The 24,471-nt window shown below is 43.3% G+C and overlaps 2 protein-coding genes across 5 annotated transcripts in view; one reads left to right on the top strand and one right to left on the bottom strand.

Annotated features, from left to right (window-relative positions):
• LOC119650712 (protein late bloomer-like) overlaps positions 1-22,373 on the bottom strand; it is a 59,939-nt gene extending 37,566 nt beyond the window's left edge. For 2 of the 3 annotated variants that reach the window (XM_038053721.1, XM_038053719.1), the window contains exons 1-3: positions 22,218-22,373; positions 4,230-4,438; positions 4,105-4,174 (exon numbers count right to left, since the gene is read on the bottom strand). In XM_038053721.1, coding sequence (XP_037909649.1) covers positions 4,105-4,174; positions 4,230-4,271 — 112 coding nt within the window. In that variant the 5' untranslated portion in view covers positions 4,272-4,438; positions 22,218-22,373. The remainder of the gene's footprint in view (positions 1-4,104; positions 4,175-4,229; positions 4,439-22,217) is intronic. The other variant, XM_038053720.1, reaches the window with a different exon arrangement.
• LOC119650711 (neurotrimin-like) overlaps positions 1-24,471 on the top strand; it is a 265,655-nt gene that overhangs the window by 144,602 nt on the left and 96,582 nt on the right. The gene's annotated exons all lie outside the window — the stretch shown is intronic.

Here is a 24,471-nt window from a genome sequence, read left to right as displayed (position 1 = left end):
TTTTCAAAGCCGGTCTTAGTTTTGACATTTGTTGGAAAGGCGGGGAGTACGGAGGGGGGGGCGGTTGAAGGTGATCACTTCTTTAAGGGGGCTATTCTCAGAAACTACCTAACCGAAAAATCTGAAAAAAATCAGGAGACTGCCACTATATGGTGTCTGGGCTCCTAAATACCTTCCACACCGATATCTTAATAATAATAGTATATTACTCTATTTTTTTGTAATTGGCTGGAAACCCCCCTTAAGTTTACGACTATGAATGTCAATATCACCCGAAAGTGGATACTCTCACATAATATAAGGATATATTACGTGCTACGTACTAAGAAATACACAAAACCTTTCGTACCTGAAGCGTCCAGCTTCCAGTTTCCCGACTTGTTTTTTCTCAGAGAAATTCTTATACACCCAACCATATATTTTAATCGATTCTGTTAACCCCTTTTTAATAAACATTATCGTATATCGTCCTATCTAATCGCTGAATTAACAATTTATCAAAATGCGAACTGTCGACATTGAATCAATTTTTATAAGGTTTTGTTTCACACGAAACCTCGATTTCGACTTTCAACTTTGACTTTCGATTTCTTGTTATGTTGATAAAATTTTACAATCAATATGTTTGATTAAAACTTATATGACCTCTTTTGATGTAAACATCCCGGTTTTGCGCCGAGGTCCACCAATTCGATATCCCTAAAAGCTGTCTGGCGTCCTGGCCCACGCCATCGCTCCATCTTAGGCAGGGTCTGCCTCGTCTTCTTTTCCTACCATAGATATTGCCCTTATAGACTTTCCGGGTGGGATCATCTTCATCCATACGGATTAAGTGACCCGCCCACCGTAACCTATTGAGCCGTATTTTATCCACAACCGGACGGTCATGGTATCGCTCATAGATTTCGTCATTGTGTAGGCTACGGAATCGTCCATCCTCATGTAGGGGGCCAAAAATTCTTCGGAGGATTCTTCTCTCGAACGCGGCCAAGAGTTCGCAATTTTTCTTGCTAAGAACCCAAGTTTCCGAGGAATACATGAGGACTGGCAAGATCATAGTCTTGTACAGTAAGAGCTTTGACCCTATGGTGAGACGTTTCGAGCGGAACAGTCTTTGTAAGCTGAAGTAGGCTCTGTTGGCTGACAACAACCGTGCGCGGATTTCATCATCGTAGTTGTTATCGGTTGTGATTTTCGACCCTAGATAGGAGAAATTGTCAACGGTCTCAAAGTTGTATTCCCCTATCCTTATTCTTGTTCGTGCTTGTGTTTGACCAGTGCGGTTTGATGTTGTTGGTAGATTCGTCTTCGGTGCTGACGTTGCCACCATGTATTTTGTCTTGCCTTCATTGATGTGCAGCCCAAGATCTCGCGCCGCCTGCTCGATCTGGATGAAGGCAGTTTGAACGTCTCAGGTGGTTCTTCCCATGATGTCGATATCGTCAGCATAGGCCAGTAGTTGGGTGGACTTGAAGAGTATCGTACCTCTTGCATTCACCTCAGCATCACGGATCACCTTCTCGAGGGCCAGGTTAAAGAGGACGCATGATAGCGCATCCCCTTGTCGTAGACCGTTGTTGATGTCGAATGGTCTTGAGAGTGATCCTGCTGCTTTTATCTGGCCTCGCACATTGGTCAGGGTCAGCCTAGTCAGTCTTATTAATTTCGTTGGGATACCGAATTCTCTCATGGCCGTGTACAGTTTTACCCTGGCTATGCTATCATAGGCGGCTTTAAAGTCGATGAACAGATGGTGCAACTGTTGTCCATATTCCAACAGTTTTTCCATCGCCTGCCGCAGAGAGAAAATCTGATCTGTCGCTGATTTGCCTGGAGTGAAGCCTCTTTGGTATGGGCCAATGATGTTCTGGGCGTATGCGGCTATCCGGCCTAGCAAGATAGTGGAGAATATCTTATAGATGGTACTCAGCAACGTGATACCTCTATAATTGCTGCACTGTGTGATATCTCCCTTTTTATGTATGAGGCAGATTATGCCTCGTTGCCAATCGTCAGGCATTGATTCGCTGTCCCATACCTTGAGCACAAGTTGATGAACCACTTGGTGTAACTGGTCGCCTCCATATTTAACCAATTCGGCTGTAATTCCATCGGCTCCTGGCGACTTATGATTTTTTAGCCGATGAATTGCACGGACTGTTTCTCCTAAACTTGGTGGTGGCAGTATTTGTCCGTCGTCTTCAGTTGGCGGGACCCCCAACTCGCCGATGTTCTGGTTGTTCAGTAGCTCATCAAAGTACTCAACCCATCGCTCTAATATGCCCATTCTGTCGGAAATCAGATTTCCCTCTTTGTCTCGGCAGGATGAGCATCGAGGTGTATAAGGCTTCATCCTGCTGACTTGTTGGTAAAACTTCCGCCCCTGGTGCGGTTGCTCCCTGTACTTTTCTAGTTCACAGACCTGTTGGTTCTCCCAGGCTTCCTTTTCCGTCTGTGAAGTCGCTTCTCCACTCGACGGAGTTCGTGATAAGTCTCTGCGCGTGCCCGCGTTCTTTGAGAATGCAACATTACTCGGTATGCGGCATTCTTCCGTTCCGTTGTTAGCTTACATTCATCGTCAAACCAGCCGTTCCGACTCCTTTTGCGGCTGGGGCAAAGTATATTTGTGGCCGTATCCATGATAACGTTCTTCAGGTGGTTGTGAAGATCATTAGTTGATGCTTCATCTCCAGGTCCTCTGTTGACTGCGGTTATTGCGGCATCCATTTCCCTCTTATAGGTGTCGCGGAGGGTTGTGTTGTGGATGGCTTCAGTGTTCACTCTCACCTGATTGTCAGAGGGGATTCTAGGTGGTATTGTTATTCGAGCTCGGAGCACCATGCCAACGAGATAGTGATCCGAGTCTATATTGGCCCCCCTATATGTTCTGACATTCATCAAGGCTGAGAGGTGGCGGCGTTCGATCAACACGTGGTCAATTTGGTTGAAAGTGGTCCCGTCTGGAGAGGCCCACGTATGTTTGTGGACTGCTTTCCGCGCAAACCAGGTACTTCCAACAACCATTTCGTGTGACCCTGCTAATTGAATAGTCCGCAGTCCGTTATCATTTGTTTTTTCGTGTAAGCTATGGGAGCCAACGTATCGCCTGAATACGGGCTCCTTCCCTACTTGGCTGTTAAAATCCCCAAGTATGATTTTGATATCATATCTGGGACAGGCTTCGAGGGTTCTTTCTACTGCCTCGTAGAAGGTATCCTTCTCCGACTCTGCAGTCTCCTCTGTAGGGGCGTGAACGTTTATGAGGCTTATATTTCTAAACTTGCCTCGCAAGTGCAGAGTGCATAGCCGTTCGCTTATACTTTCAAAGCCGATAACAGCAGGTTTCATTTTTTGGCTGACTAAGAAACCTACTCCGAGCACATGGTTTACTGGATGGCCGCTATAATATATGGTGTAGTGGCTCTTCTCCAGGAAACCGGTCCCTGTCCATCGCATCTCTTGCAACGCTGTTACATCAGCCCCATATTGGGACAGGGTATCGGCTAGCTGCTTGTCGGCTTCATCTCTGTACAGGGAGCGCACGTTCCATGAGAAAATGCGCAAATCGTTGTTCCTTTGTCGTTGCCGGGTCCGTCGTTTTAACATCCGTCCTATCCGAGGCTCCTGTTGTGGCTTCGTAACAGGTTGTTTTCCGTGTAGGGTTGTCAGCCCTACCCAACCCCCAACCTGGAGGACCAGTTGGTACAATTTGTCCCGTTTTTAGGCGCGGGAGACTCGCCTTCATCCTTCTCCGTCTGTAGCTTTTCGTCAAGAAAGAGCTCCCAGCGGTCACCACGTGGAGGTGGAGATAGGGTTTGGTAGTAGAGCTGTTGGTGTTGGTTCAGCAGGCATTTCCCAGGTTTTATGCTCCATCGTGGGTACCAATCCACGTTTCGCCCCGGGACCTATACTACCCTTTGACCACTACTACCCTTTGACCACTATGGCACTATGGTAATTATGGCTAATAGTAAAACAGCCAAATTATTTCGTTTAGATTAAATTACGGCTTAAACTTAAAACGATCAAATCAGAAGTGGCCCCCTACATATGAAATCCACCTTATAACGCAAATATTTAGTATGTTTGTAGGTAATTACGCACCATATTCAAGAATCACATCCAATGTCGCCCATTTGGTCCAAGAGAATAGCATTGCCCTCAGTACGGCGGCCTAAAATAGTAAAGATAAGTGTTGATGTTGTATGCACAAAAGGTTGCATATTTACCATGACTGTTGTGGAAAATATTACAATCACGATTGCTTGCATCTTGCAAAGTAATTAATATCCAATAGTTTAGTAGGCTCGTTTTCGCTATTAAGTTAGTTATAGATAAGAATGAAGAATACACTCCCGAATATTAGTAAGTTTCTTTTTGCTGATCTCATAAACAGATGTTTTACTTGGAACTGCGCCAAACCTGGCCGCCGTAGGACCTAACAAAGAAAAGAAAAAGCACGTAAATAGTGAATTTCACGCCCACCCTACTAGCAACAGCTCTAAACTGAAACTGAATCGAACTCCTACAATCATCAGAAATGAAAGCGATGAGTGATACTAGTAAACAAAATCATTATTATATATACATATACACACAGTTCTCCCCAGAATTATATGTCCACCCTAGATTTTTTTTATGGAATATTTAATTGAAATAGTTGGATGCATTTTTTATAATTTTAATAAAATTTAACAATGTAATTAGTTGAAGAAAGTGCAGTTTTGCAAAGTATACCTTTACAAAATTATACATCCACTTTGCAAAACAACCATTTATTTGTATAATATTAACAACATTAACATATTATTCTCACACAAAACAAACAAACTATTACCGAACACTGTACATATCCATACACGTATATAAATTGATCGGACCTATATTTCCGGTTTACTTCATACACAAAAGTATACACATGTACATATATTGAATACTGCTTGTTTAATGTACAAATATATCTGTCTGGATTAACTACCCGCAAACTTCATTAGCACGCATATATACCTACATACACACATGTCTGTCTGGAGTAATTGATATTAATATACAAATGACCCAAAAACTTAAGATAAAATGTTTCTTTGTGAACCCCATTCGTATTAGCTGACTTTATTGTGGAATTGACGATTGATATGGGATTATGACGTCATACACGTTGTAGAATGCACGAAATTCACAAAAAAGTTTTACCCCCTATAACTTTGTTAAAAATAGTTGAATTTTCTTCAAACTCGACCAAATTGTGCCTTATGTCGTCCTTTACACAAATTTTAGTTTAAGCGTGAACTTAAGGGGGTTTCCGACAAAATTTCTAAAATATACTAATATAATATTATTAACTTTATTTATGCAGATATCGGAACTGGATGTATTTTGAAACGTAGATTTCGTAGAGATGCACTACTGTAATTTTTTTCAGGTTTTTCGATTGGATAGAATGTTACACTTTTTGATGATCATATTTTGAGCCCTCGCTCCCATATGTTTCTCTTCTAATGTAGAACCAGTTTCTAAAAGTACTAATTGAACCCTTTCGCATGGGAAGCCCGCCTTAAACTTAACACAAAATGGCACCATTTGCTGCATGTAAAGGGAACAACAGATCACGCGCTCTTACCAATTTTCCTGACAATCGGCCCAGTCGTTTCCGAATAAATCGGATGTGACAGACAGTCAGCCAGATATCGATAGATCATTAGAAACGAAAGCAGAATTTTGACTTTACCACAGGACCAAGTAGGGGCTTCAAATCACGCGGACTTACCACGCAATACTCCAAGACGTGCTACATGCACACATCATGCCTTTTCCGGAATGCATCTTTAAAAATTTTGTTTTAATGGATGGTAACGCAAAACCGCACATCGCTGCTAATGCTGCCAGTACCAGATAATGACAACGTACCGGAAATATCATGGCCAGTTCGAATCCCAGATCTTAATCCAATCGAGCATTCGTGGCATGAACAAGTCGGAAACTCGTTGCTTCAGGTATGAAAGGTTTTGTTTGTTTCTTATATAAGTATATTTGGGGGCAAAACTACCTCATTTGTATGTAGCATGTCAAACCACTCACTTTAGTGTGATATTGATATTTAGTGTTTTGAGTTGTAATTAATTTACACGAAGCTGTAACTTTATCCGTTATAGTACGATTTTTATCAAATTTGGAGATATCATGTTTCATACTATAGTCTATCGTATAGATGATTATGCTGATGACTTTTTTCAGATTTCTCGGTTGAGTAGTTTCTGAGAATGGGGCTTAACGAATCCAGAAACCGCCTGTCAAAACTGGTTTCGAAAAGTACTAATTGAGACCTTTCATTTTGTACCCAACATGACTAGTTCAGTGGAAAAAAAAATTACACCCTTTTTAAAGTTTTGTGTAAACACAAAACCTTATTAAAATCGGTTTACTGTCTGTTTGTCTGTCTGTCCGTCACACGCATTTTTCTCGGAGACCGTTGTAGCGATTGAGACCAAATTTGGTAGAACGGTGGGAACTGTGAATACTCACGCATATAGTGAGTTACATTCTTTTACATCGAATTCAGGGGGGGGGGGGGTCCCCATACATGCAAAAGTCATGTGGAGTATCAAATCAAAGGTCTCGATTAGTACTTTTCGAAGGCAGTCTTAGTCTTGACATTTGTTGGAAAGGAGGGAAGTGCGGGGGGTTGAAAGTGATCATTTCTTTAACGAACCCATTCCCAGAAACTACCAAATCGAAAAATCTGAAAAAAATCAGGGAGCTGCCACTATATGGTGCCTAGGCCCCGAAATACCTCCATACCGATACCTGTTCAAGTAAAGTTAATAATAGCACATTACTATAATTCTTAGTAAGTGGCCGCAAACCCCTCTTAAGTTCACCCTAGAATCACGAAATTTTGCAGCAATATAGGGTATAGCGTGATCCTACCAAATTTAATGAGAATCGCACTATTACTAACAAAGTTATACCAGGTCAAACCTGTCGCTTCTCTGCAAATTCAAAACTATGAATGTCAATATCACTTGAAAGTGGATATTTTCACATAATATATGCATACATTCCGTAGCCTACACAATGACGAAATCTATGAGCGATACCATGACCGTCCGGTTGTGGATAAAATCCGGCTCAATAGGTTACGGTGGGCGGGTCACTTAATCCGTATGGATGAAGATGATCCCACCCGGAAAGTCTATAAGGGCAATATCTATGGTAGGAAAAGAAGACAAGGCAGACCCTGCCTAAGATGGAGCGATGGCGTGGGCCAGGACGCCAGACAGCTTTTAGGGATATCGAATTGGTGGACCTCGGCGCAAAACCGGGATGTTTGGATTTCCTTATTAAGGCAGGCCTAGACCGGATACCGGTTGTTGCGCCGTTGATGATGATATGCATACATTGCGTGCTAATGCTAATGCTAATGCTAATGGAACAAATGCACACTCAAATCTCTTTATAAAAAAAGTACACAAAACCTTTCATACCTGAAGCGTCTATCTTCCGGTTTCTCAATTTGTTTAAGGTTATTAGAGTCGAGTCGATGTCTGTCTGTCCATCTGTCTGTCTGTCCATCTGTCTGTCTGTCTGTTACACTCAATTTATTCAGAAATGGCTGGGCCGATTGTAACGAAAATTAGTAAGAGCGTGTGATCTGTTCTTCTCTTCACATGCAGCAAGTGGTCCCATTTTGCGTTCAGTTTAAGGAGGGCTCCCGATACATGTGAATAAAGGGAACAACATTTTTTTTTTTGATAAAATGTGGCCATGTGGGGTATCAGATGAAAGGGCTCAATTAATATTTTTCGAAACTGGTTCCATATTTGATATCGGCGTAATCATAGGGGAGAGAGGGTTCCAAATATAACCATCAAAAGTGTAACAGGTCTCGTTCTCAGAATCTATCCAACCGAAAAATCTGAAAGAAAATTAGAGGAGTGCACTTCTACGAAATCTAGGCCTCAAAATACAGCCAGTTCCGATATCTGCGCAAATAAAGTTGACAACGGTATATTCCCACATATTAGACATTTACCCGCCCCCCCAGATGGACAAAATTTGCCATGGGTGTAAAGAATAACATAATGCACATTTTGGAGTTTGAAGAAAATCCAACTATTATTAACAAAGTCATAGAGGATGGAACTTTGCAATTGCCAGGTTGCCGGGTAAATTTCTAAAATATGAAAATATACTTTTATAACCTTAATTTGTGCAGATATTTGCAACAGATTAATTTCGAGGCCTAACAGTACACTACAGTTCTCTAGCTACTCCGAACACGCCCCACGTCCAATCTTATGCAGGACAAACGTTCCATCTTACCTATAATAATAATAATCGTTGGCGCAACAATCCAACGGACTCCAAAGGACTACCTTTCTTTTTACATATTGGAACTGTGGTAGTTTCTTGTTAGTCAAATGGTGTCCTACCTTCCTGAATAACTCGATTAAAGAATTAATTGGACCACAGTGTTGGGTTTCAGCTCTTCGCTTTTCGAAGCTCAGATGCGATGTCGTCAAGTCCTGTTGCTTTCAGCGATTTTATTCGTTTTATTGCTTCCTCGACTTCAGGTCGAACTGCTCGAAATGTGGGCATTGATTATGAAATTCTGTCAATGTACTCAAATGGAGTAAAGCCGCTCGGCTTGACGATCTCCCCACAGAATTATTTATCGCGGCATATGCAATTACTGCTGATCTGCTGCTTCCACTCGGGGAATCTACAAATCTACGTTGTGTCATCGGAGTGCGTTGACCTGATACATCTCAAACGAAGAACTTGGTCGTGAAATTTACGTTGCATAAACTAACGGCATTCTGCTTTAAAGTACACGTAATTTCCGGGCTGAATTCGCAACTCGTTGAAATTGTCCTGTATTAACTTCAATCCAAAAATAGGACTCACAAACCGGAGGAAATCTGTATTATATTTCAAGGAAGTCAGAAACCGGAAGCTCTGCGCTTCAGGCATGAAAAGTATAGAAGAATATTTGAGTGCCCATTTGCGTTTAGCTTGTTGTGTTCCGGTTTCCAGTATGTCAGATTTTAATGTGACACTGACATTCATTCTTAGGTTGCAATAAACAAAACACAAAAAAGGCAGCCTTGACTTACAATAAGTTTGCTAATAATAGTTCGACTTCAACCAAACAGTAATAGTACGATTTCAAAAAAAATTTTCTTCAAACTTCAAGGCAGTTTACAATCAATTTTCAAAATAATAGTAATCATAAATATACATACATAGTGATTGATTATTATTATTCCATTTTCAGTCCTCGCCTTCTCCCTCTAGGATGGAATGTCAAGAAGAGCTTTGGAAAGCACTAGTTGCGACTTTTTATTTGATATGCCAGATGACTATATTCCATTCCATTGAAAAAAATATACATTTCCGCTAACATATATGAGGAACACCCTTACACTCAACGTAGAATGATAATTCACAGTCACCTTCTCCCCACCTTTCCATCAAATAACCCGTATAACCGTTTTTAAGAAAATGGGTGAGATATACCGACAGACAGAATGTCAGATGGACAGACGAATTTTAAAAGGGTTTTGTTGCATTGCTGGAATTTTTATGTTGGAAGAAAAGCATTGCGCATGTTCGAGTTCTTCAATCACTGGTGCATTTCCGTTTCTCACATAAGGTGATCACAAAAACATTATACACAAAGCCTATGGCCCCCGGCATTCCGATGTATAATATTTGTTTCTGTTAACTAATAATATGAAGTGTCTAAAGTAGACTATTATCGATGGAGGACTTTTTGCAACAAATTATTTGTATAAATGGTTCTTGAAAGTAGTTTATGATTGATTAAATTACTATGTACGAATATATACAAGGGAAAATTGTATGCACTCGAGATACGTCACAAAAAAAAACCCCATGGCTGAAGTGTCTAACTTCCGGTTTACCAACTTGTTATTTCTTTCATATGGTTATAGAAGGAAAAGTAAAGTTATCTCCCTTTTGATAAACCTGCATTTTTATTATATTGTATTGGTAGGTAGGTAAATTAGCATCTATTATCACGCCAAGTGCTTCACAGGGGGATGAACATATTATTTCTTAAAAAGGTTTCACGACGGTGATCTTATTGAAGTCATTTTTCTTTCGTTTTGAAGCATAAATTTCATTTTTTGAATCTTCGAAAAACGTTACAAAATGACAAATCTCTATGAGAAAGAAAAAAAACTTCATTCAAGCGGCCAAATATATCTGCTGTTTTCAAAATTTTTAATTTTTTTTTTCATGAAAAATATATGTTATAGTATTAAGCAGTATCTTATGCCGTATGCACATGATCGTCAAATGATTGAGGATGTTTGGAGTTGGCGACTAGTACCAAACGTGTGGATCCGGCATTAAGTATAGTCAGCAGTTATTAACGAATGCGATAAAGTTGAGGTTTTGAATTAAATCCCACTAACTGAAATCCTGATGAACCGATCTTTCTGAAATCTTGGACATTATTCTATACATCAGTACTTCTGGTCTAAACCACGATTGTGTTTTCGCTAATAATTTCTTGTCCATATTGTGAATTTTCAATGAAAAAAAAACGCAATTTTCGAATTTATTATGTTTATGTTTAGAAATGTGAAATTATAATCGTGGTTCGCACGGTACACAGAATAACAAAAGGGTCGAATTTTTGATTTCAGATTACTAGAAATGGGGATGTGCTTCCTACCAGCTACCCACTGTTCTTTGTAGCTCTCTGAGGAATTTGAAATCCAACGCGAAGTAAGGCATAGCTTCATTCTCTTGCCGATACTATTTCTCGCTATTTTCGGTGACTTTATCTGCCTTGTCCGGGTGCATGGCATTTTTTCTAAAAAGCTTCGATGTCACTATTGACAGCTACTCATAAAGGTAGAGTAGAGTAGTAGAGCCCAACTGATAATAAATATTAGCAAAACCACGAGACATAGTATTTAATCTTCCTATCTTATCTACATTATCTCACTTGTGAATCGCTCTAGACATTTTATTGCGCAGAACAGTTGAAGAGGCTTCTCGGGCAGCTGTGCCCATTTATATATTATATACACTGTCGTTGGCAAGTTTGGGAACCATAGAAAAAATCAAATTTTTTCGTGTTTAATGTCTTTTTCATCCAAGTGACCACCCTTCGCTTTGATCACAACCCACAAGTTTCTCACTAGCTAGATTGGCTCAAGCCACTCTGAGGCACTCAAACAACGATTTTTCATTGGTTGGACACACCATTCTTACTTGGTAATCGACCTCTTTCTACAACGGGTCAGTTGGGCTGAGATCGGGCAATTGCAGTGGCCATTTCATCATTTCTACCACATCTTGGTTTTTAAGGTTTTGTAGAAAAAAAAACCTTATTAAAATCGGTTTACTGTCTGTCACATTTTTTCCTCGACGAAGACGGTTATAGCCATTGACACGAAATTTGGTGGAAAGGTGGGAACTGCAAACGTTCAGGCATACAGTAACATTCGTCTAGGTTGGATTTAAGGGGAGGCCCCCATATATGCAAAAGAGGGTTTTATTTTTTTTTCACCAAACATGGTCATATGGGGTATCAAATGAAAGGTATTGCTTAGTACTTTCCGAAGCCAGTCCTATTTTTGACATTTGTTGGTAAGGTGGGGTGTGCGGGGTGTCGAAAATGACCACTTCTTTAACGGACCTATTTTCAGAAACTACCCAATTGAAAAATCTGGAAAAAATCTCGATCCTGCCGCTATATGGTACCTAGGCTTCGAAATACCCTCCATGCTGATATCTGTTCAAATAAAGTTAATAATTGTTTATTACTATAATTTTTAGTAACTGGATGTAGAACCCCCAGAAAGTTCCTCCTAGAATCACGAATGCAGCAATGTAAGCTATAATATAGAGCATGATCCTAACAAGTTTAGTGTAAATCCCACTATTATTAACCAAGTAAGAATAAGTCAAAGTTGTCGCTTCTTTGAAAATTCAAGACTTTGAATGCCAATATCATGCGGAAGTGGATATTCTTACATAATATATACCTATATTACGAGCTAGGTACTAATAGGAGAAACGCAGACTCAAATGTCATCATAAAAGAAATACACAAAACCTTTCATACCTGATTTAGCCGATAAATTGCACGGGGTGGCAGTATTTGTCCGTCGTCTTCAGTTGGCGGGACCTCCAACTTCCCCATGTTTTCGTTCTGCAGTAGTTCATGAAAGTACCCAACCCATCGCTCCAATATGCCCATTCTGTCGGAAATCATATTTCGCTCTTTGTCTCGGCAGGATGAACATCTAGATGTGTAAGGTTTCATCTTGCTCACTTGTTGGTAAAACTTCCGCGCCTGGTGAGGTTGCCCCCTGTATTTTTCGAGTTCACAGACCTGTTGATTCTCCCAGGCTTCACTTTTCCGTCTGTTTAGTCGCTTCTCCGCTCGACGAAGTTCGTGATCAGTCTCTGCGCGTGCCCGCGTCCTTTAAGAATGCAACTTTACTCGGTATGCAGCATTCTTCTGTTCCGTTACTATCTTACATTCATCGTCAAACCAGCTGTTCCGAATCTTTTTGCTGCTGGGGCCAAGTATGTTTGTGACCGTATTCATGATAACGCTCTTCAGGTGATTGTGAAGATCATTTGTTGATCCTTCATCTCCAGGGTCCCTGTTGACTGCGGTTATTACGGCATCTATTTCCTCTTATAGGTGTTAGGGAGGGCTGTGTTGTGGATGGGTTCAGTGTTAACTCTCACCTGATTGTCAGAGGGAATTTCGGGCGGTGTTGTTATTCGAGCTCGAAGCACCATGCCAACGAAATAGTGATCCGAGTCTATATTAGCTCCCTATATGTTCTGACATTCATCAAGACTGAGAAGTGGCGGCTTGGATTAGAACATGGTCAATTTGGTTGGCAGTGGTCCCGTCTGAAGAGCCCCACCTATGTTTGTGGATCGATTTCCGCGCAAACCGGGAACTTCCAACAACCATTTCGTGTGGCGCAGCTAATTGAATAACCCGCAGTCCGTTATCATTTGTATTTCGATGTAAGCTATGGGAGCCAGCGTATCGCCTGAATACAGGCTCCGTTCCTACTTGGCTCTTAAGACTATTAAGGCGGGCAAACCATTCGCAACACTTCTTCAAATTGTTCATGATGTGCGTATTGTTATTGAATTTCTCCTAAGAAGGGGATTGTACTGCAATCAAAGGATTCCCGACAATAGATTCTATCCCGGGTCGTTTACTGTGGATAATTAATATACGAAAAAGTGTCGACACTGCACTCATTTAATGACGGCACAATGACGGCACAATCAATACTTTCGCGGATGATATTGAGACAACAATTGCCGTAAAATGATTCGAGAAGATTGAGACCAGAAAAGCGGTAACTTTGGTAATCGCTTCCAAGATGAAAAATACAGGCCTAGGATTTTCTAAACATAAAGCAGAAGTAGTACTCTTTCTGGCTGAAAAAAAAAAAAAAAAAAAAACCGGGGACACGCGCGTGGGGTCACTGCGACAAAACCAGCCTGCTTTCTGTCGATCAAGCTTACCAGTTGTTCATTAATGCGTTTCAAGATTATTTTTGCGACGACAGGAAGCACGCAGGGACCCCTCCTATTGTCGCATCAAAGACCCTTCTTCTTTGAAATCTTAACCACTATCCTATTCTTTCAGATCTGCAAAAAGTAGAGGTACAACGATAAATAACTGAGTGCTTTGATGGATCCGCGGCTGGCGACTAGTCATTTCATCGACAATAGGAGGGACCTCCCCGGATGTGATGCAATTAGCAACTATGGTGAAGTCTTGCTTCCACCTCTTCAGCTGCACCTCCTCGTGGATAAGGAGTCACTAGTTCACGTTCTTCACAGGACCATCTAAAGATTTGCGACCTCATGCAAGTTTTTTCATGATGCAAATTATAATTCTGAAATCATTACATTCTGCGATATCTTTCGCTTCCCTGTCCAGCACAATAACAAATCTCCTCTTGTCACGACGCACACTACGCTGAACCTTCCGGGATTTCGCTCTTTGTGGGAGTTCGAGCGCGTGACGCCCGCCATCACTCGCACCCAAAAAACCATTTTTTATGGCTAGACGATGCAGTTGATACCCAAATGATCATATGAGAGGCTCTGTGTTCGAACACTGTGCCATCAATGATTCGAAGGAAGCTGCAGAATCCACGGACCTCCAACCACTATGTTTAGGGTCACCAAAACTGTGCATCCCATCATATAATCTATCATTATCGCTATGTCACCCTTAGGAAGTCTCTACTGAACTGCGTATAATTTCCCGTTGAAAGTATCCTTCTCAACTATGTCAAAAATGTCCGCCGGTGCATAGCATTGTACAATTATGACAATCCTTGACCAGGATCGGAATTTTGTAGTCTCAGAGGATTGAGAAACCGACTACAACCGGTTACAGTATTGCATTTTCAAAATTTAGAAGAAAATCAATTTTGAAATTTCTTTAAAGTTTATATATATCTTATATCTACAAAGTGACCTGAACTATTAATTTATATGTAATTTTATACAGTTTCCTAAAATGATGTCAAATCTGGTATTAAATGATTTAGGGTGAGGAAAATTGTGATTTTCTTCAGTTCAAACACTTGACACAATTCGCTAAAAACGCTATAGCTCTGTAACGGTTAAAGATAGAGTGGATATTCCTGATAAAAATTTTCCTCAAATGAGTGATACTATCCAACATTAAAATTTCAACCATACCAAATTAACTTTTATATTACTTTACAATGTTTTTGGGGAAATTGACTAGAAACCGCCCCAAAATTTCCTTTTGCGTTCATCTTGCCTAACATATTCTCCCCTTTCTGGCGGAGTAAACCTCCTTAACAAATCCGTAATCCTCTTACGCCTTTGGGGGTATCCATGTTGCATTACAACATTGGGGCTCTGTTGCAGGGCTGATTAGTTCCCCTTACGCGTAGGAATAATATTGGGGACATTTGTTTCCATTCTTTTGATGCAACACCAGGGACATAAAGATAGTACCCAACATGGTTAAGAGTCGCTCAATAACACCATAGCGGCTCTTCGCCCTTGAATGTTTTGGCGGTTATGTCGTCAACCAACAGGGACGGGAGACCTAGGCGTCGTATGGTTTGGACAAACGAACGAATCTATTGTTCTCGCCTATTATCGTATCACGGATTTGGAACGGAATCTATCAGGGTGCAGACCCCGATTAGATAACGCGTTCATAACCCGATTTCCGGAACTAAGTCATGTTCCGGTGAAAAATGTCGTCAACCAGTACCAGGTGATACTGAATAACAATTGAGCTGCCCTACCAACTAGGCAACAAATATTCCAAGAGGTTTCACTTGAGCCGGACTGAACAAAACGGAAGCACAAGTACTCCACTTGTAAGGAGACTTCGATCGCATTCCAGGTCGCGTTCACAGAATATGCTGAGATTCTCCCAAACGCTAGGTCAAAGATCCCAAAACTGAAGTTTACTTCGGCAACTACTTACAACATTGCTGTCTTTGACAGAATTTTGGCCGATTGTTTGGCTAGTGAGATTTCTGGATTGGATTCTGTGAAAATCTCACTAATTCAGGTCCTTCTTGAGAAGTGTTTGGAACGAACCTAGCCGTTGCAATTTAGAAGAAGCATGACTCTGTGGCGCAGCAGGGTTAGCAACATTCGAAATTTATTGCGAATATTGTTAATTCGACTGACAGATGCCACCACCGGTGTCCTCTGTGGCGTAGCAGGCCTTGAAAACTAATTTAGATTTTAAAAAATAATTGAATATGATTATTAAGTGGCGAACCACCGACCGGACAGGTCGTGTTAACTTCGTATTTTATCTAAAACTAAAGTAATAATTATAAACACAAATCGTTCAACTTATCGGATTTTTTATCACACTCCATGTTCTCTCGGATGCAGCATAGCCACACTCCCGCTTCACAATGAGCTGGCACAGCGGGCATGGTCCAAGATGACAGAGCAGGCTGCAAGGATACGGTCAGGCATCCTTGCGGCCACACGTCTCACCGCAGCTGTGCGCCACGTCGCTCTGGTTGTACGGAGGGTTCTTGAGTTTTCCGCAGAAGCAGTAGTACTCGCAGGCAATGGTTTTCGTGACGTTCTGGCATGCGGGGCACCGCCAGCCGTCGTGAATTGTGAGCTTGAAGCCCACTTTGTGGTACAGACCAGGTGCAGGATATGGTAACAGTTAGAACAGGACCAACCCGGTTAATGCCCTTTGATGGGCTCCACGCGCACCAAACACTCCAGCTTCCGAGCTTCGATCTCTCGAATAAGCTTGTCGCGCTGTGAGCAAATCGAGACTGAGCTCCGAGAACCTCGGCGACACCACGCGAGTGCTTCGGGGAGTTGTCCAGGCCGGCGTCGGGCGGCTTCTACTGCGGCGGCGACTTGTTGTTGTCTCCAGTTCCCATCGTTCCGCCAGTTATCACGTCGGGGTCACTAATTTAGGAGTTCCTTGTCACTCTCTTAATATTCGTCCTTCTCATTAATGTTTCTTTCAGCTCGCAGAGATTTTTCCAGAATTATTCACACCTGTTTGCTTGATGACATTTTGCTAAATATGTCCTCCTTTTATTTAGATCTCTAAATTTGATCAACTTGAATGAAAACGTCCATAAAAAATGCGATAAGTTGAACGATTTGTATTTATAATTATTATTTTAGTTTTAGATAAAATACGAAATTAAAACGACCTACCCCGACCTGTCATATTCAATTATTTTTTACAATCTAAATTAGTTGTCAAGGCCTGCTACGCCACGGTGAACACCGGTGGTGGCATCTGCTAGTCGAATTAGCAAAATTCGAAACAAATTTCGAATGTTGCTAATCCTGCTGCGCCACACCACTCCGCCTCCAGATGAAACCTAGGGGTTTCAGCGACTGAACCCGGAACTGCGTGTTCTATCATTCGGCGAAGCGAACGCGACGTTGATTTGGGGCGCAAACGGGCAGCCTTTTTGTGTCCCCCGATCTTGAGCTGGAAGAAATGATATGGGCCTTCATATGGAGGCTGCAGCGGCTTTCGGACAGCATCCGTCCTGACCAGGACGTGCGTGCACGTGTCCAGCTCCTTTGGAGCGCAGGCAAGTGCGGATGTGTGACGAGTGGGAGGTAAGGTTTTAAGGCGGTGGAGGTTGTCTCTAAGCAGACGCAGCAATTCAGAGTCTGTGAGACCCGATCTCTTGTCGAAGACCGGATCGCTAGGGAGTCTCGGGTTTTCCCCGTATACTAGCTCCGCGGGGCTGGCAGCAAATTCCTCTCGGCGGGTTGTACGTAGGCCGAGTACGACGAGAGGCAAGACTTGGGACCAGGACGGATCGTCGCGTGCCATAATGGCGGCTTTCAGCGTCCGGTGCCAACGTTCTAACATCCCATTGGATTGCGGATGGTATGCAGTAGTCCGCTGGCGTTTAAAACCAAGGAGTTTGCCTAACTCGGAGAAAAGGGTGGATTGCCTGGTCAATGATGACCACTGCAGGGACGCCAAAGCGAGGTATCCACTCTCGACAGAGGGCTTCGGCACATGATTGCGCCGTAATATCTTTCAGAGGTATTGCCTCTGGCCACCGCATAAACCTGTCGATGATTGTGAGACAATACCTATAACCGTGCGAGTCTTGCAAAGGCCCTACTATGTCGAGGTGTATTGTGTGGAACCGCTTGGTAGTGCGGGAGAATGAGCCCACTTCTTTCCTTACATGCCTGCAGACTTTACACTTCTGGCATGCGATGCACTCTCTTGCCTAGGAATTGACATCCTTATTCATAGAGGGCCAGAAATATTTCTTGGTGACTAGCCGATTTGTTGTCCTGATGCCTGGATGCGTGTGTCCTTAGTTTTGGGGCCAGACAAGTACGCGTTCAAAATGGACTGGTGATGGGCGGCTTTGGGCAGGAAACGACGGTAGAAGTTTAGCATGCCCAAGAACCTCCTCAACTCCTTCACTCTCTTTGGACGCGGGAAGCTTGTTATCGCTAGCACCTTGTCTGGGTCGGGCTGTATTCCTTCAGGGGAAATGAAATGGCCGAGGAATCTCACCCGTTTTTGAAGAAATTTGCATTTCTCAACGTTTAGGACTAAACCGGCCTCAAAGAGACGTTGACAAATGCATTCAAGATGGGCTAAGTGCTCAGACTCAGTGGAAGAAGCGACCAAAATATCATCCAAATATACGAAACAGAAGTCGAGGTTTCGTAGGACCGAGTGGAGGAACCTTTGAAAGGTTTGCGCCGCATTGCACAATCCGAAAGTCATCCGGGTGAACTCGAAGAGTCCAAAGGGTGTGCATATTGCCGTCTTTGGAATGTCTTCAGGAGCTACTGGGATGTGGTGATAAGCCGTGGTTAAGTCCAAAGTCGAAATATGCGGCAATTCGCGAGGTGATGTGCAAAGTCGTGGATGAGTGGAATTGGATATCGGTCAGGAACAGTCTGTGCGTTTAGCCTTCTGTAATCCCCACAGGGGCGCCATTCACCGTTTGGCTTAGGGACCATATGCAGTGGGGAAGACCAACAGCTGTCTGAAGGTCTGCAGAAGATACCCCGTTGTATAAGTTACTCGAATTTTTTCCGGTCAATAGCCAGCTTCTGGAGTGTTAGAGGACGCAACTTTGAGAAGATAGGGGAACCAGTGATGTTAATGTGGTGCTGCACTGGTTTAGAGAGGCTACATTTGGTGGTAATCTGGCTGAACTTTTGGAGGAGTGCCCGAACACGAGAGACAGTAATGACCTCCAAAAGTAGGGAAAGATTGTGGTTAGGGTGAGATGAGATTCGGCCTGACGAATTAAGTTTAGTCCTGGGGTCTATAACGGACCTGTTCTGCAAGTCCACCAGCCACCCATAGTGACAAAAAAGTCTGCGCCTAAAATGGGGAATGAATGGGGAATGGGGATGAATCGCCACGGGAACGTCCTACGCAAGCCAAGACTCACGTCCACTTGCCTGTAACTGTAGGTGTTAATGAGCGAGGAATTTGTTGCTGTAAGTTTTAAAGGTTGTGGGAATAGCCGGCGGTGCCGGGGTAGATAACTGATGCCTGCTGAGAGGGTCATAAATTGCTAGGCGACGTGGCGCTGCGTTCTGGGTGGCCATTCCCAGGACCCCCCGCAGACCTAGTTTTTTTAGGTAGGCGCGAATTTACATGGGAGCGTACATCTGGTAGCTTTTTCACCTAACCTACGACCTGCTACCCGATCGCCCTTTTCGGGCGGTAGACCGTGAGCGAGCTGGCGACCTGCTGTCTGAACGCTGAGCGTCCAGTGCCACCCTCATTTCCGCCATGTTGGCCAAAAAAGCGGCCATCTCGCACTTCAGCTTGCCAACTTCGTCTGAAGACTGCTGAAGGACCGCTATCGTGGGACGCGCGTGCACCTCATCAGCCGCAGCAGCCAGCGCCTCCAAAGAACCGGAGACGCACGCAAGGACTGCCTGGGTGCTCTCCGGAAGCCGTCGCAGCCAGAGCGACATCATCAAGTCGTCGTCGATCTTGCTCCCACCCCCATTTCGCGAAGCAATTGGCTGGAAGTTCAATCGCTCAACGTCAAACTTGCCAGCAAGTGATCCAGCTTAGCTGACTCAGTTACTGACAGGTGCTTAATGAGCTCTGTTTTTAGTACATTGTAGGAGGCCGTTTTGACAATGTTTGCCACCAGGAGGATGGTCTCCTCATCCAGGCAACAATGGCGTGGTTGAATTTGGTCGCATCCGCTGTGATTCCGGACATCTGGAATTGCGCCTCCAGATGGACGAACCACAACTCCGGGTTCCTCTGCCAAAAATTGGGGACGCGCACAGCGAGGGTGGTCAGTTGAGGGTCCGATGAGCCTGCCGCGTCTTTGTTGCCCAGAGACATGACAACAGCTAAGTTAAACGATGCGAGATGAGTCGAGGACGCGGCTGTACTGAATTTGAACAGACCCTAATTTGACGACGGCAAACCGCACCCCCAAATGCCTGTACGAGAGACAAAAGAAAAATACACTTCAGCAAAATCCACCGATCCACCCCGGAGCGGACGGTTGACGCGCAGACCAAAAATAAAAAACTCGTCACGAGAGCGGAACTCCAACGACGAATTTTATATCGTCGCCGTCTCTTGCGGCGGTTCTCTACTCATTTATGCTTTGACTGTCTAAAAATCTATCATTTAGTATTATCCCTAATAATGTATTATTAGCTCTAATCTATCATTTATAAAGTTGCACACCATAAGCATTTTTCATTCACAAACAAATTCTCATAATGATCATGTAACATTCAAACATTCCATTCTCATAATGATCATATTCCATTCACTTGAAACAAACTCGTACCATCTTATTCATGTTACCTGATAGCTAGATAAAACATTTAGACTAGACTAAAAATTCTCAGACAAATTTGGAACCATGATAACAATTTGAAATAATTCTCAAAGGTGTCAGCAAATAATTTTAAGTTTGCTTTGTATAAATTAAGTTGTTCAAAAATAAAATCATCAGTATTCTTCTACACATTGAATTCACTGCCAGACGAAACGCCGTCTGACAAGGAAGTCAGTGGCTTCCTAAACATTAATATTTCAAGACACGGAAGGAATATGTCATCAATATCAACCAACACAAAATTTTACAACTTAGAAACTTTTTTCCGGAGTTCTTGAAGTACCGCCTTCGTCGACGATTCTCAGACCTTCTGACGTCCTGAGACGATGGGGTGATCAAATTGGATTGGGGGCTGGAGTAAAAGGCTCTTCCTATGGTGCTAACAGAAGTCCAACGTAGAAGAACCAGTCCCTGCGGCCGTTGTAAAGTTCAACGGCACCAAAGACGATGAACTAGAAGTTGTTGTCGCAAACAATGGTTTTATGTCGGATACTGATGCTGCATTAGGCGAAATGTGAATCTGCTGAATCAACTGCACTGACGATTGGGGTCAAAACAGCGTTGCCCTTGTTGAAGAAATGGAGCAGAAGGTTGACTCATCATCGATTGAATTGATCTTAGAGGTACGAACCACGAATCAACATATGCGGAGTACGCTGCACTTGACTGTGATGAAACACTTGTCGTAATCCTTTTGCACTATTTGCTAACTCCTTGAAGCATTTCGCTTGGTCCAATTCCACTTTCCGCACGGGAAGGCAAGCACTGACTGCACTTACGAGGTCACCAATTTAAGAGTTTCTTGTCACTCTCTTAATATTCGTTCTTCTCATAAATGTCTCTTTCAGCTCGCAGGAATTTTTCCAGAACTATTCACACCTGTTTGCTTGATGACATTTTGCTCAATATGTCCTCCTTTTATTTAGATCTCCAAATTTTATCACTACACCATATGCGTTCATGTGATACCCTCCCCGAATTGACCATACCTGACGTAACTGAAGTCGACATAGAAACAGCTTTTAAAAATGCAGGTAAATGGAAGACGCCAGAAATTGATAAGATTTACAACTTCTGGCTGTCTTCAGTTCAGTTCTGTGCGCGAACATCTCAAAATATCTTGATGGTCATAAATTCAGAACTGAGGAGCAAAAATCATGCGCAAAACGCTCCTGAGGCTGCGAGGAACAGCCCATAATCGATACGGTAGCTGTCCATCAAAAACGAAATATCTCGGCAGTCTACATCGATTATAAATCAGCCTTTGACCCCATATCACATTCGTGGTTAATACAAGTGTTACGCTTGTACAAGATCAACTCGAATATGGTTCTTCTCCTCAGAACAGTGATGAAGAATTGGAGCACGAAGCTATCGGTATCCTCACAAACATCAGGAAAGATACCTATAATGCGTGATATCTTCCAATGCAACTCCCTAAGCCCGCTGTGGCTTCGTTTGGCAGGTTTCAACCAAACATGCTCGCTGGACATCACCATCCAGTTCAGCAGGGATATCGGCAAGCAGTCGGGTTTAGAGAAATGTCGCATAAAAACAATTGTTCGGGGAAAACACACCGACAACGAAGGGTACAGCTAAAATATCTTCTAAATTGAGGGTATTGATTCGGACGACGTCTACAAATAAATAATAATAATGGTTTTTAAACTACTCCGCTAATTGAAACGCAAAAGCAGGCATGTCCTCGAATTACAACATTTGCAACACCGTTCCCTATGTATTACCCAATTCCTGTATTACGGTGATTTCTATCATATAATACCATAGATTTGCAGTTGGTGTGCGTGGACAAACCTTAAATCAAGTCTATTCTTCCATTGGAACTAAAGTAGTTTTTAGACCTTCATTTTCTTCACACTATTTCACTCTTTCACTGATTGTTGTTGTAAACTTCATACTCATATTTTCCCTCCCACTAAGTGCCGCTTGTACAGATCTCTGTACAACGAATTCAAACACCTCCATATACGAGTATATTAGGGAAACACAATTTTCCGGCTTCTGCCCACCACTGCCCAATATTTGACCTCTTTGTAGTGCCGAGAACAGTAAGTATACTCAGCTACTCAGATTCTTCCACACTGATCAGGTCGTTGCACGTACTCCACATTTTCTACCCTGTTGGACAAACTGGTCAACAACATTATCATTTTTGAAACTGACAACGTTGCTGATTACACTATACAACTTGAAAAATTTTACCACCCGTTGATTCCTGTTCGTCGCAAAAATAAGATAACGCAAATTTTACTTAGGTCTGTCATACGCATTTTTCTCGGAGACGGTTGTAACGATTCATACCAAATTTTTTGGAAAGGTGGGAACTGTGAACGCTCATGCATACAGTGAGTTACACCTATCTAAGTCGGATTTATGGGCAGGTCCCCATAAATGCAAAAAGGGGTTGTAAATTTTTGTTTTCACCAAATATAGTCATGCGGGGTATAAAATGAAAGGTATCGCGTAGTACTTTGTTTGAAAGGTCGGGTGTGCAGGGTGTCGAAAATGATCACTTCTTTCTATAGATTTTTTTGTTTTGTGCGTACACGGAGGTGGAAAATCTTAGAAACACACGTCCGCCGCAGCTCCGCCGCCCGAACCCACTAGAAACCACCCCGGTCTCTCCAGCCCCAGCCCTGCGGGACCACCATTAAGGCATTACTTCGCGGGGTAGGCTTCCTCTTAGGCACTCATCCTTCTCCTATTTGCGGCTTTCCTCCTTCTTCGTTCCTTCAGCAACTCCTCCTGCATTTGGATGATTACGGAGCCAACCGCAAGCCACTTCTCCTCGGACTCCAGCATCTCAGTAACCAAGCTGTCCGGGATCACGCTCCCACCCAGCACCTGGTTTAAGCTCCTTCTCTCCATCGCAAATCGTGGGCAGTGAAACATCACATGCTCTGGATCCTCCGGCATGCCATCGCATCTGGGACAGTTCGGAGAATCATCCAACCCAAAGCAGTGCAGATACTGCCTGTAGCAACCACCGTGTCCCGTGAGGAACTGGGTAATGTGGTAGTTGGTCTCCCCATGTTTTCGCTCAAACCACACCCTAATGTTGGGAATGAACCTGTGCGTCCACCGACCTTTCGTAGACTCGTCCCATCTGCGTTGCCAGATATCATGCGACTCTGACCTTCCCGCATTTCTACGCTGTGCACGCCCCTCCATGCGTCTTGCATGGTACAGGACACTCATTTCTTTGGCCAGAATGTCAACAGGGATCATGCCTGCCACCACCAATACTGCCTCATCTGATGTCGTTCTAAAAGCACTGCAAACCCTCAACGCCACCCGCCGGTAAACCGAGTTCACCTGCTTCCGTCTCTGAGAGTTTGCAAGCGCCTCTGCCCACGCGACGAATAGAGCAGGATGGAGCGCACCACTCCGGCTAGCACCAACCTCCGGCAATGTTTCGGTCCACCAATATTTGGCAACATTTTTGCAAGTGCCGTGGTGGCACTGACTGTATTAAAACCGCTTCCGTTTTCGCGTCCGCCAAGGTCAGCCCGGCCTTTTATAGCCAGGACTTTACCGCTCTCACTGTTTCCGTCCACATCTTCTGGGTGTTTTGCTGCAACAACCACAGCTAGGTCATCAGCAAAGCCGACAATCGTAGTCCCCTCTGGGACGGAAAGAACAAGCACCCCATTATACATAATATTCCACAACAGGGCACCAAGTACCGATCCCTGGGGTACCCCGGCTGTGACAATGTACTCTTTGGGGCCCTCATCCGTCCCGTACCAGAGAGTCCTCTCTGAGAGGTAGTTTTCCACCAAATTCGCTAAGTATCTGGGGACACCTATGTCAGCCAACGCCCGTTTAATTCTATTCCATTTGGCCGAGTTGAATGCGTTTTTCGCATCCAACGCCACCGCGGCACAGCAGCCGCCAGAAATCAGTGCACCTTTTGCCAGGTTTACCACCATGTTAATTGCGTCCACCGTAGAGTGGGTGCGTCGGAAACCAAACTGGCGTTCCGACTAACCATTGCTGGCTTCGACGATGGGCAGGAGTCTGTTGTAGACGACTCTCTCCATCATCT

The sequence above is a fragment of the Hermetia illucens genome, chromosome 3, assembly GCF_905115235.1.
Source record: "Hermetia illucens chromosome 3, iHerIll2.2.curated.20191125, whole genome shotgun sequence".
In the NCBI taxonomy this organism is placed as follows: Eukaryota; Metazoa; Arthropoda; class Insecta; order Diptera; family Stratiomyidae; genus Hermetia; species Hermetia illucens.
This window is presented reverse-complemented; position numbering and strand designations above follow the sequence as displayed.